The sequence below is a fragment of the Austrofundulus limnaeus genome, unplaced genomic scaffold (genome assembly GCF_001266775.1).
Source record: "Austrofundulus limnaeus strain Quisiro unplaced genomic scaffold, Austrofundulus_limnaeus-1.0 Scaffold51, whole genome shotgun sequence".
NCBI classification, from domain to species: Eukaryota; Metazoa; Chordata; class Actinopteri; order Cyprinodontiformes; family Rivulidae; genus Austrofundulus; species Austrofundulus limnaeus.
Genome location: NW_013952453.1, coordinates 270,063 through 283,117, shown reverse-complemented (window position 1 = coordinate 283,117; position 13,055 = coordinate 270,063). Strand labels below are relative to the sequence as shown.

General features: G+C 42.0%; 1 protein-coding gene across 5 annotated transcripts in view; it reads left to right on the top strand.

Moving 5' to 3' along the window:
- The window catches only part of agap1 (ArfGAP with GTPase domain, ankyrin repeat and PH domain 1), a 117,496-nt gene that overhangs the window by 65,261 nt on the left and 39,180 nt on the right, over positions 1-13,055 (top strand). For all 5 annotated transcript variants that reach the window (XM_014008549.1, XM_014008550.1, XM_014008547.1 and 2 more), the window contains one exon: positions 9,564-9,668. In XM_014008549.1, coding sequence (XP_013864003.1) covers positions 9,564-9,668 — 105 coding nt within the window. The remainder of the gene's footprint in view (positions 1-9,563; positions 9,669-13,055) is intronic.

The following is a 13,055-nucleotide window of genomic DNA, read 5'->3' as shown; positions in this document are numbered from 1 at the left end:
GATGAATGATGAATGGTTGGATGCAGGATGGATGATGGATGAATGATGAATGGTTGGATGCAGGATGGATGATGGATGAATGATGAATGGTTGGATGCTGGATGAATGAATGATGAATGGTTGGATGCAGGGTGGATGAATGATGAAGAATGATATATGGTTGGATGCAGGATGGATGTATGATGAATGAATGATATATGGTTGGATGCAGGATGGATGGATGAATGATGAATGGTTGGATGTAGGATGGATGAATGATGAAGAATGATATATGGTTGGATGCAGGATGGATGTATGATGAATGAATGATATACTGTATGGTTGGATGCGGGATGGATGGATGAATGATGAATGGTTGGATGTAGGATGGATGAATGATGAATGGTTGGATGCAGGGTGGATGAATGATGAAGAATGATATATGGTTGGATGCAGGATGGATGTATGATAAATGAATGATGTACTGGATGGTTGGATGCGGGATGGATGGATGAATGATGAATGAATGATGAATGGTTGGATGTAGGATGGATGGATAATGAATGGTTGGATGCAGGATGGATGATGGATGAATGAACGATATATGGTTGGATGCAGGATGGATGGATGATGAATGGTTGGATGCAGGATGGATGATGTAACATCTGACTGTCTAACAGGAGGAGGTTGTTTTTACTCATCTGTTGTATTTTGCAGTAAAAGTATTTGTGTATTTCAGAGTACAACTCATTATATTCTGTGTTTTTGTCAAGTAGTTTTGTAAAAGCAGCTGAAACTGAAGCAGAGATGATTGAAACTAGTCGTTCAGTAACGTCCCGTTGTTCTGAACAGATAAATTAATTAGTAATAATCTGCCASTCAAATCCTCCTCCTCCTCCTCTTCCTCGGGTTCTGAACCGTGTTCTGCTGGTTCTGATCTCATTAGAGTCGCTCTCAGCGCCGCTCTCCACATCTCGAGGTGTCGGAGCTTCACTTCGCTGCTCGTTAACGAGGGAACGCCTTCGTTAAGAGAGCGCCGCGCTCATTAAAAGCACACACACACTCAGAACACTCGGAACACTTGGAACAGGGCTGCTGTGATCAGATCGGACCTGAGTTCTGAGCYGGAACAGAACTCAGACAAAACAAGAGATTTACTTTTATTTCTCTAGATGTCTGATTGTTTTTGTTTTTTTAAAGAACAAAAKGTTCAATTCAGCTCATTTAAAGCCTTGACCCAACAGAACCTCCTGTAGAACCGTCAACTCTGAGTACTGATTAGGACTTTATCACTCTGCCACATGGTTGTAGAGGAATTGTGGACCACTCTTTCACATTCCCTCCCAGACCAGCTGCCTCTGAGCTCAGTGGGTGTTGTGCCCAACACACCTGGGTGCTCCAGAACCTCCAACTGAACCTGCAGCTTWCTGTTCACTATTGTGTAAATTCTATTTACGTGTCATAAAGATTTATTTGTTTTGTCTTTCAATTCAACTCATCGATGGTGTTGTGTCTCGGGTCTCTTTAGATCACTGAAACAGTCTCAGACACCTGTGATAATTAGTTAGTCAGGTGAGTGCAATTAAAGGAAAAACTACTAAAGAAGGACATTCCACATTATTATCAGACCCACATTTCCAACAGGTTTTTGAGTAGGATGTTAGAAGAAGGCATCAACGCTTTAAGCCAGCCAAAACTTGAGAAATTCGTGTAGAATAAAAATCCAACTGTTGGCAAACCTGGAGATCAGCGCGGTGTCCTGAAGGCGTTTTGAGGCGTCACCAGCTGAAAGAAGGCGCCAGAAAACTGAACGTGGTGTTACAACTCCCCTCTAGCTAAACRCCTGATTTTCAAACAATRTGGGAAAGAAAACAGATCTCTGCTGCTGAAAAGYGTGAAACAGTTGAATACCTTGGACAAGGTATGAAAACCTTGGATATTTCACAAAAGGAACATTACGACAAATCATCTTCATGCATAACRATGCTCCAAGTCATGCTGCAGGGGAAACCTCTGCAGCTGCTACGGGCATAAAAAGTGAAACTCATGGTGTGCCCACCCACCCCCCATCCTCCCCTGACCTCAACCCTTACTGAGAACCTTCGAAGCCTCCAACCAAAGATCTCTGAGGACAGGAGGCAGTTCACATCYAAACAGCAGCTCTGAGAGGCATTTCTGACATCCTGCAAAGAAATTAAAAAACAAAAAACTCACCAGTTCAATGGATCCTGTGTTAAAATGTAGCCTGACCTGTTAAGATGTTTTTGATTGAAAAATSTTTTGATTTCAGTAAATATGACCTCCTGCTGCAAATTCAACAAATGACCATTTTCAGTTCTTTACAACCCATAAAATGTTTAGAAACTCTGTTGTGTGTAATCATTTGGAACAGTGCATTTTACGTTTTTCACTTTAAAACCATACAGTTATCATTTGGAGTTTTTTCAGTAATATTTGAATTATATTCTTAGTTGATTTCTTGRAAATGATGCTGACTGTAATTTGTTTTGACTATGAAGGAAAATCTGAGAGAAATATAATATATGTAATAATTTGGCACACAGTGTGAAGGAGGTGGACCTGATGAGACACGGACCTAAAACTGATTTAAACCCAGTGTGAAACTGGTTTCACACCAGGAGAAACCAGTTAATCTGGAGTAAACCCAGCTGACTCCTTGTATTTGACCGTTAGATTAATCCTGTTTTTAGCGATKGAGACTGACTGAAGCCTCCTTCTGGAGGACAGACAGAAACATGAAGCCTCAGAGGACTGTCTGTCTGCACCGGCTCTTCCTCCTGGTGACKGCGAGCGTCTGAGTCCAGCTTTGTTTACAGAGGCTGTTGACGGCGCGGGGGTTCTCCGACATCTGCTCTGCGCCGCTAATTAACCAGTAATTACCAGAGAGAGGCTGACCGGGGAGCTTCGAAAAGCAACAATCTGACAAATTAATTTCCTCCAAAACAGCAGCCGGGCTGCCGGAACCAAGCATTCCAGAGACAAGTTTTTATTTCTCCTGACGTAAAACCGTCACTGGGTTTTAGCCGGAGACCAGAACACCTGRGTCTCAGAACCACCAGGACTTCAAAACGGGACTCAGCAGGGTCCAAATCTAAGGTTCAGTCAAATCTCTGATCTTGTCAGGAACAGTAAACAGACCTTTTTAACTTTTTCTGGATTTCAGAGAACTTGTTCCAGAAAGAAACAGTCTGGTTCTCTTTAGTCTTTGTCAAGTCCTGATTCAGAACCAGTTGTATGAAAAAAGTCCAGAACCTTCTGCACAGTCAGAACACAGATCCTGGACCTGGAAACCTGCTTCTTTTCACATCAGAGGCCATAAACAAGTCTTTAATTAGTTCTGAACCAGATCCACTCCAGGTATTATTCCTACTAAATCATCAGTAGCTACATTTACATGGACATTAGTAATCAGATTAAATGGCCATTTGAAATAAAAATGCTTCATGTAAACACCCCATTCGGATTATTCTGACACAATTCAGCGCGATCCGATTAAATTTGTAATCKGAATGAGAGAGGTGGTGTATGCCGATTGATAATCCGAACAGCGTGCATGTAAACACTTAATCTGATCATGTTATTCTGATTGTTGAAAACTGACCTGACTGTGCATGTCTGTTGACTTTCATGCACCAGTTTCTGCTCTTTTGTGGAGGGAGGGGACAGCAGTGCTGACTCCTATAGCACAGAACTTTTCCTCCCATTCTCTCATTCAGTAAAGAAGGAAGACAAACAGCCTGCGCCGCTTCACAAAAATAAATAAAAAAAATTAATTAAATAAAATTTAAAAAGTCAGTTCGTCACCTGTAGCTTAACCAGGGAGTAACGTCTCCACCATTATTAAAACATGTCGCAGGTCCATTCTGAGCTCTCAGAAGCTTTTTGTTTACGTTCATGACGAAAGTAAAACTCTTTCGTGTTTTTTTGTTTGTTTGTTTGTTTTTTGTTTGTTTTTTTGGCGGGGGGAGTTAGCAACTGTGCATGTGCTTCTGTTCTGAATAAACGCCTGGTGCATAAAAACACTCATTATGATCGGATTGTGCCCATGTAAACGATACATTCAGAGTATGTAATCCGAATACATTTCAATCCGATCAAATAATTTTGAGCATGTAAACATAGCTAAAGGAGCGAAACATTTGGACTTGTCTGCTTTTGTTTGGATATAAATAAATGGAAAAAAAAAAACAAGCCAAATGAATAATGAAATAATGTAAAAACTGAATCAAGTTTCAATATTTCAGATATTTCAAAGACTGATCTTATCCTAAAGGGCCGTTTCTAAGGAGGTAACCTGGACCCTGTGGTTCTGATGGTTCTGGATGCTTGGTTCTGGTGGTATTTAGCCTGTAATTCATTAGCGGGCCCTGCCACTGGCAGCGGGCCGGCTGTAATTTCACGCTCTGCAGTAAAAGATGTCTCATAATCTGCTTCATTTAGCAGCCAAAGAATTTAATGAAATTAACTGCGGCCCTAATTAAGACGGTGAATATTAAAGACCTGCTATCAAGGCTTTAACGAGGCCGACACGATCCGCCTTCCACCCAAATGGAAAAATATCATTTCCCTGTGAAAGGTTGKCGGCGCTGGGAGCCATTTTGGCCATGATGACATTTCTGTCATGCTGGCTAACCCCTGGAAATGAGATTCTTCAGAGGGGGGGTCCGAGGCTCRTCTTAGTCGGAGGAATAATTAAAAGAAGGAACACAGGCGTCAATCAGGAAGCTCTTTTAGATTGTGCTCATTAGGATCTGGCCCTGCCTCCGTGGAGGTGTAGCTGGGAGCTTGCCGCCGGCGTCTCGGTTCTGGTTCTGTTGTGTTTGTGCTGGACAGAAGCGAGCGAGGGGCGAGGCTCCTCTCCTGCTAATGAATTGAGACTGCTGAAGTAAGGTTTAGATAATTGAGTTTCTAATTAATTACCCAGAACTCTTATCAGATAAATCAGCTCCTCTTAAGCCCTCCTTCTTCTTMGCTGGGGTTTTATTTGATCCGGTCCTGCTCCCCTGGGCTTGCCCTTCGTTGTCCTCGCCTCATCAGCGCCGACCTTGTCGTGGAGACGATGCTTGTTTTCATGATGTTTATGTGAAAGGAAAAAACACCTGAAAGTGTGTCTTTCATCATTGCACCATCAGGTCAGGAGGACCTGGTCATGAGGATCGATCAGAAGGATCGGGTTGGTTGGAAGGATCAGGTCAAAAGGACCAGATCAGAAGGATCAGGTCATGAGGATCGGGTTGGGAGGATCAGGTCAGAATTCAGATCAGATCAGGAGGACCAGGTCATGAAGATCGGTCAGAAGGATSGGGTTAGATCAGGTCAAAAAGATCAGATCAGGAGGATTGGTCATGAGGATTGGGTTGGGAGGATCAGGTCCGAAGGATCAGATCAGGTCAGGGGGATCAGGTCAGGAGGACCAGGACATGAGGATCGGTCAGAAGGATTGGGTCAGGAGGATCAGGTCAAAAAGATCAGATCAGGAGGATCAGTTTAGGAGGATCAGTTCAGAAAGATCGGGTCATGAGGATCAGATCAAGATTGGGTTGATGGGATCAGGTCATGAGGATCAGACCAGAAGGATTAGGTTGATGGGATCAGATCAGGAGGATCGAATTATAAGGATCAGATCATAAGGATCTGGTTGGGAGTATCAGGCCGGGTGTATCGGGTCAGGAGGATCAGATCAGAAGGATATGGTTGATAGAATCAGGTCAGAAGGATCAGGTTAGGAGGATCATGTTAGGAAGATCAGTTCTAGAGGATTTGGTCATGAGGGTCACTTGGTCCAGTGTATTGGGTTGGGAGGATTGTGTATCGAGGATCAGGTCAGAATGATCTGATCAGAAGGATCAGATCAGTTCTGGAGGATCAGATCAGGAGGGCCATGTCAGAAGGATCAGGTTCTGGTTCAGTCTGGTTAATGACAGCTGCTGCTTCTCACACGGTTCATCCATGTTCAGCTTCTCTTTAGAGGAAAACTTTAGTCTGACGGATTTGATACCAGCTGATAACTGTTCATTCTGCAGCAGCTCACTGTATCTGTGTCAGCTTTTTAAGTATGAGTACTTTTTATTTAGATTTAAGTGTAGAAGTTCTTCTAAGTTTCAACAAATAACATCTATATTAATAACTGTAAAACTCATTCTCTGATTCAGATAAAACTGATTCCAAAACATTTTGTTAAAAGCTTAATAAAATTAATAAAACATAGTATTTCAAAATAAATAAATAAAAGAGTTTTTTGTTTGTTTTTATAAATGAAATTTTGATCCAAACTTGCCTGTTTGTTAAAAGTAAAAGAGAGCCATTGATGTAAACTCTTTGGTTTATTGATCYGTTCCTCGGTCATCTCTGTTTGAGAGTAAATAAATTTCCTCTGAATGGACAGAACATCGTCCACCTTGTCCCCCTCCTTCCTTTGTCCCTTCTTTTTGTGCAATTGGAGGACCGGCCGAGTGCAATCAGCTCCTCACACTCCTGTTCTGTCTGAGACGATGATGGATGACCCTCGATCGGCGCTCAGACCGGATCAGATGGCCAGGCAGGAGGGATCCCTCCATCTTTGGGTGGGGGGTGGGAGTGGGGGGTTGACACCTTCAATTCAACGTCCTGATCCGAGGAGACGTCGATGAACAAAAAGAGCTTTGAGGTCTGAGGGGTTTGTCCTGGTGTTTTCCAGAGTTATCTCCTCTGTCAGGGCTCTCAGGAGGCCCTGGAAGAGTCCATTGTCCGACAGAATGGGGGATGGGGGTTGAGTGATTAGAAAGATTATTGTTGGTGGGCGGCCTCTCAGAGAAAGTTCCTTTATCAGTTCTGTGGATCCGGACAATGAAAGCAGGACTTTAACGAGATTAAAGTTTGCTTTCTTTGTGGAAGGGGTGCTGAACGTGTGACGGCTCCGGACTCAGAAGGCCTTGGGTTCTGGACTTTACTCAGAAGGCCTCGGGTTCTGGACTCTTCTGATGAGTCGCCTAACGAATGACTTCATATCCCTGCTCCCCCCCGAGCCAGCGACCTTTGCTGAAGCAGCCTCCTATAATCCCTCACRTAGTTAAAGAGTCTGGAGGTTTTTAGGGATCCGTCTCCGTTCAATCCGTCTGAAGACAACTTGAACCCACAGACGTCTCCAGCGCCTTCGGAAGGTTTCATACGCCAAACGAATGACTTCATCTCTCTGCTCCCCCCGAGCCAGCGACCTTTTCCTGAGCTCCACTTCCCAATACTTCACCGAAACGCCGAGTATATCTGAGGACATATTTGTCTTACGTCTGTTCTCCTGTGGGGAGACCTTGTAGGCTGTCATGGCCCCCCCACCTCTGAAGGTAAAATAAGTGTGTCACAAAGCCTGCAGAGGTGAGTAATGACAGATAAAAGCCATCAGGATGGTTTCAATTAGCCTTCCTCTGACGTAAACTGATAGCTTGTCATCGTCTGGATGGATGGAGGGAATTAATCTGCTGAAAAGGAAGAAAATTAGAAGAACTGTTAGTTTAGTTCAGTCCCTTCCTTTGGATCTTGATGCAGGAATCTTATATTTACAGAGAACTGACTTCTATTAATGTCTCCAACCAGTTTATGTTTGGTTTAATAAATGAAAGTGAAAAAAAAACGTTTATTCATTTTTTTCTTCTTCAGATTATGACTTGGAAACACCATAAAGTTTTAACTCTAGATTATCGTTTTTTATTACTGTGAATATAAAATATATTTCTCTTTCAAATCAAAACTCTCACATTCAGCTTTGCTTTATTTGAATTAAATTTTTCCAACCAACAAACAGTCAGAACCTCCGAGTCTTTATTTCGTCTAATTTCCTGAAATTCAAAGATTTTAATTTAAATGTACATGTTCGCGTTTCTCTGATGATGATTGTTGAGTAATTTTATTATTAAATATTTCATCAAACTCACCTCACACCTGTCAGAATAGTTAGGTTTTCATATCGATGGGTTGAGTTGGAGTTGCTTCCTAATCCTAATCCTAACTCAGCGCTCACAAACAGTCCCGCTGACAACTTCAGCTCAGCAGGAAGCTCGTTGGGTTAGATTACAGAGGAGAATTCATGTCCAGACTCAAAGAACCTCAGGCAGCAGCTGGATCTGAGAAAATAAAAGCCTGTGACCTTAAACCAGGCTCTTATTTTGGCAGGGATCAGCCGGTGGATGAAGACATTTCAGCTCATCATCTCGTGTTTTTTGCCGCCGCCTGCCTTCCGTCTCTCGTTGTCACTCTGACGTATTTCTTYGTGGCGTTCTGTCGCTGCCAATTACTCTAACTGTGCCGTCAGCGGCAGCAGGGGTCACCCCGGGCCTGCCGCTCTGTCCCAACACCACCCACCGCCTTAATGAAAGCTGAGCGTATGGGGCGGCGAGGAGCAGGCTCCTGTCCATCAGCCCTCCTCCCCCCTCTCCCCCTCACGGCTGGACTCTATTAATACCCAGTGTCGGAGTGTTAATGTGGTAGAGGTCCGGTGAAGTGACACGCGTGGCAACGCGGCTGTAATTGCTAATCAGCGGACAGTTTTATCCCCCGCCGCCGCCTCCTATTTGACCTTCCTGCTCCGCTCCTCGTACCTAACGAGTGCTGCTCAGATGAAGAGTAGGCGGCGGCGCTGGGCCTAAATGCTCATTCGGCCGCGCCTGATGTGCGTAGGAGACAGAAGTGAAGATTCACACAATTAAATAAGTGCTGATTTCTGCCGTTTAGCTCCTTTCAGCTCTGCTGCAACTTTCTGACCATAAAATGTTGTTTTCATTGGAGGCGAGATGCAGTTTCTTCCGTCCTCCAGCTGTGCCCTCGTTATCTTCCCTCCACAGACTGCGGTGGTCATTTAGTTACAGATACCAGAGTCCAGATCTTGGATAGATGCACAATGAGAATGTTGTGAGTCAGTGTGCAGAACTTAAACAAAACTCTGATTAAAGCATTTTGTAACGTCCTGACTTTCCCCTTAATTCAGGAAAAATAACAAACATTTTGACCAAATGGTTTCACTTTTTTAACTTTGTATCAGCTGTTTAGTAAAAAGTCAAATTATAATTTAATGTCTGCATAAATCTGACTCACAGTAAGCTTTTGGTTGTGATTAAAACCCACACAGATGGAGTTTAATACGGTGACTGTTGGTTATAGGTTTTAAGGGACAACAATATGGATTTGTTGGGAACCAGAGACAAGAACTGTAATGGAATGATACTTATTGATCTGTTCTTATTTAGGTCAGGTTATAAGATATTCAACTGACTCGATGACATCAGCTTTACTATGTTTTGTTCTGTTCTTTTTGTTATTAATAGGTTAGGATGTTAAGATCTGCTAGAAGTAATCAGTCTTCTCAGTGTTTCTTTTTTTGGCCTAGACACCTGGGCTAAACTCGGACGACCATTCTACAAAGTGTGTTTTTTATTTGAATCACACATTTCTGTTCCCTGTTAAATATTTCCACCACAAGAAMCCCTGAATATGCAGCTTGAACTGAGTGTCTAAATGCTTCAGTTTGTCTCGAGTAACAAAAACCTGATTCAAAAAAAGAAAACTTCAGTTGAAATGTTTTCTGTTTCCTTCAGGGCATGCTGATGAAAAGAAGCGGTAAATCCCTCAACAAGGAGTGGAAGAAGAAGTACGTGACTTTGTGTGATAACGGCCTGCTCACCTACCACCCCAGCCTGCACGTGAGTCACACAAACGCTCGTTACAGACCAGCTCTGATTGCATTTCACCCTCCTGTTTGCTCGTAACCCAGAGAAACACAGTCTTAATGGCTTGTGTATTAATTAAGACTCGTCATCTGTTTGCCCACGTCGGTGCTGATGATGATGAGAATATCACCTCTAATGTCTCCGCTAATTGCTGCAGCTCTGTGCCTTGGCACAATCTGCAGTCCCTGTTAAAGCTTAATTACCAAACACTGACTCAGTTCAAAGTTGTATTACCAAACACTGACATAGGTTAAAGCTGTACTGTTGAAAACTGACTCAGGTTAAAACTTAATTACCAAACACTGACTCGGTTTAAAGCTTTATTACTGAACGCTGACACATTTTAAATTTTTATTACTGAACMCATACTGCTTTTAAATTTTTATTACTAAACACTGACTCAGTTTAGTTTCATTACTAAACACTGACTCATTTTAAAGTTTTAATACTGAACACTCAGTTTAAAGTTTCATTACTGAACATTGACCCAGTTTAAAGAATCAAGAATCATTATTGTCATTCATACACAACATCAAGATGCAATGCAGAACAAAATTTGCAGTTTAGAACATCTGTCCGGAGGAACACACACACGTGACAGACAGAGGGAACAAATGTCCATGGCCCTGCGCAACGTAGTGCGCTACCTTTGCAGTTTAGATACACACACATAGGGAGGATGAGTTAAGAAAAAAGAGCTTTGATCCTGTGTTTTATCCAGAAAACACACGAGCATGCGCACAAAAAACTACTCTGCGAAAGGAGCAGCTAAGGGGGGCGCAAACAAATGGAAGGGGGGAAGGGGTGCAGCGGAGCCGGTGACATCCAGGGCAGAGTGCCGGGACCAAATCAGAGACCTTCAGAGTCTATCCAGCTGTTATCAGTCGAGCCCAATTCACCAGAGTTCAGTTCACTGTTTCTGTTTCCACCCAGAGCGGCCTCCAGACCGGGTTCCAGACGGGGGGGGGGGGGGGGGGGGGGGTGTCAAGGCTTCCTCCTTACATATCATCCAGGGAGGTTTATGAGGCTGCGACCAAGGTCACATCTGTGGGATCCAATGATAGGAATAAATTCTTTAGAGCAAAGTTCTTTAGCAGACTTTTCCTCCACTGCTTTAAAGTCTTAACTGAGCCTCTGTGTTGCGAAAATGCCAACATTCCAGATTCGTTACCATCTCGCCTCTCCCGTACGAACTTCACCAGAACTCCTCCACAGCCGATCAGCAGGAATCCGATTATCATAAATCCGAATATAAAAACATCTTCCACATCCTCAATGGAAAGAGGTGCCAGGCAGATCAGATTCCACCCCCAGCTACCTGAAACTCGCCCCGCAGCCACAGTTCCACTGGGACAACTGTGCGCCCCACGCTCTAATCTCAGAGTGGATAAAATGGTGTCTATTGCTTTAAGAGACCAGTTGACCAGATCCTTAATTCTTTTGTTGTCGAATGATGGTAGAAGAAAGGCTTGATCTGGCAGTAAAGCAGGGAAAAGAGGGAGGAGGTTCAGGTGAGAGAGCAAAAAGCGTCTGACTCCTCTGAAGGCCAAGCAGGAAAAAAAATTAATTCTAAAGTTTCATTACTGAACACCGTCTCAGTTTAAAGTTTCATTACTGAACACTGACTCAGTTCAAAGTTTCATTACTGAACACTGACTCATTTTAAAGTTTTAATACTGAACACTCAGTTTCAAGTTTCATTACTGAACACTGACTCGGTTTAAAGTTTCATTACTGAAAACTGACTCAGATTAAAGTTTCATTACGTTTCATTACTGAACACTGACTTAAATTAAAGTTTCTTTACTGAACACTGACTCATTTTAAAGATTTAATACTGAACACTCACAGTTTAAAGTTTCATTACTGAACACTGACTCAGATTAAAGTTTCATTACTGAACATTGACTCAGATTAAAGTTTCATTACTGAACACAGACTCCGTTTAAAGCTTCATTACTGAACATGCACTCAGTTCAAAGGTTTTTAAGGAACACTGGCTTAGATTAAAGTTTTTCTGAACATTCACTTTGGTCAAATGTTTTATACCAAACATTGGATTTTTAGTATGAAACACTGACGTAGGTTTTAAAACAGTATTAGCAAAAATAACTCAGTTCAATGCTTTTTACAAACTAAACACTGACTAAATTTAAAGTTAAAATCTTTATTTTTGCACACTGGCTTCGATCAAAAACTAAATGCCCCACCAAATTATCAGTGAAAACCTGACTTTTTTGTCTTTTAAGAAAATCAACTAAATAAACACTAAACCAGCAGCTGTTTTTTGTTTTTGTTTTATTAATGACTTCATGTAGCAAATTACATGTTAAAACTCTATGTTTACCCTCTTGGTGACAGTATCAGTTACAGGTAACTATCAGCRTTTCTGTGTTTATAGTGTGTCTGAGCAAGGCACTCCTGCAGTGAGGGGTTGWTGGTTTGATTCCCTGTAGAGCACACTACACATGTCTGTCAGCGATTAGAGGAGCTGATGCAGTAAATTGGTGTTAAAACTCATCAGTTAGCATATCAACACGCTCTCATATACAAACACAAATGCCCTCCAGCAACAGAAAACCAGGTTTTCCTGAACGCGTTGCATCTGCAGCTCTGCTGTCAATTAGCCTGTTTGTGGAGGCTAATGGAATGAAATTTAATCAGCGCTGCTAATTACCCGACTATGTGCAAAGAAATCACATTAATGCCGCTAATTAAGTGGATGGCAGTGGATGCCACCTAATTGGCACAAAGCGTCTCATCTAAAGAGAAGAGGAAGAAGAAGAGGCCAAACAGAGCAGAGTCATTAACTGCCCCTTGTCCTGGTGAGATCCTGACAGGTCAGGATTCTTCTGGTCAGAAAACATTGCACAGGTTCATCAGACCATCCAGATGTTGTACTTTTAGATGGACAGGGAGGCTTTTTGTTATAGATTAGAAATTACTCTGTTTTTAAATTCTTCAACATTCTTCATTTTGTCTTTGAACTTAAAGAGATAATCAGTTTTGTACAACATAATTTCTTTGGTTTTGAAATGGTTTAGATCAGGTTTTAGACCTGGGTATTGGTTTGAGTTTATATTTAATCAAACATTTACCCCAGGTTTGTTTTTGCTGGTTTCCAGGGTATTTTTTTTTTCTGAAATTGGACTAATTTTTTTCTAGGTTTTGAAATGTTTTTGCCTGATATAAAAAATTACATTTTGGCCAATGTTATGCTACCATCTTAGTTGATATTTAATTGGTTTTGTTCAGTTTTTTTTACCTGTTTTTGGCTGATGATATAATTACATTTTGGCCAATGTTGAAGTGTTTTTTTTTTTTTTTTTAAATTTCACTGTGTTGTGGAATACTTATTTT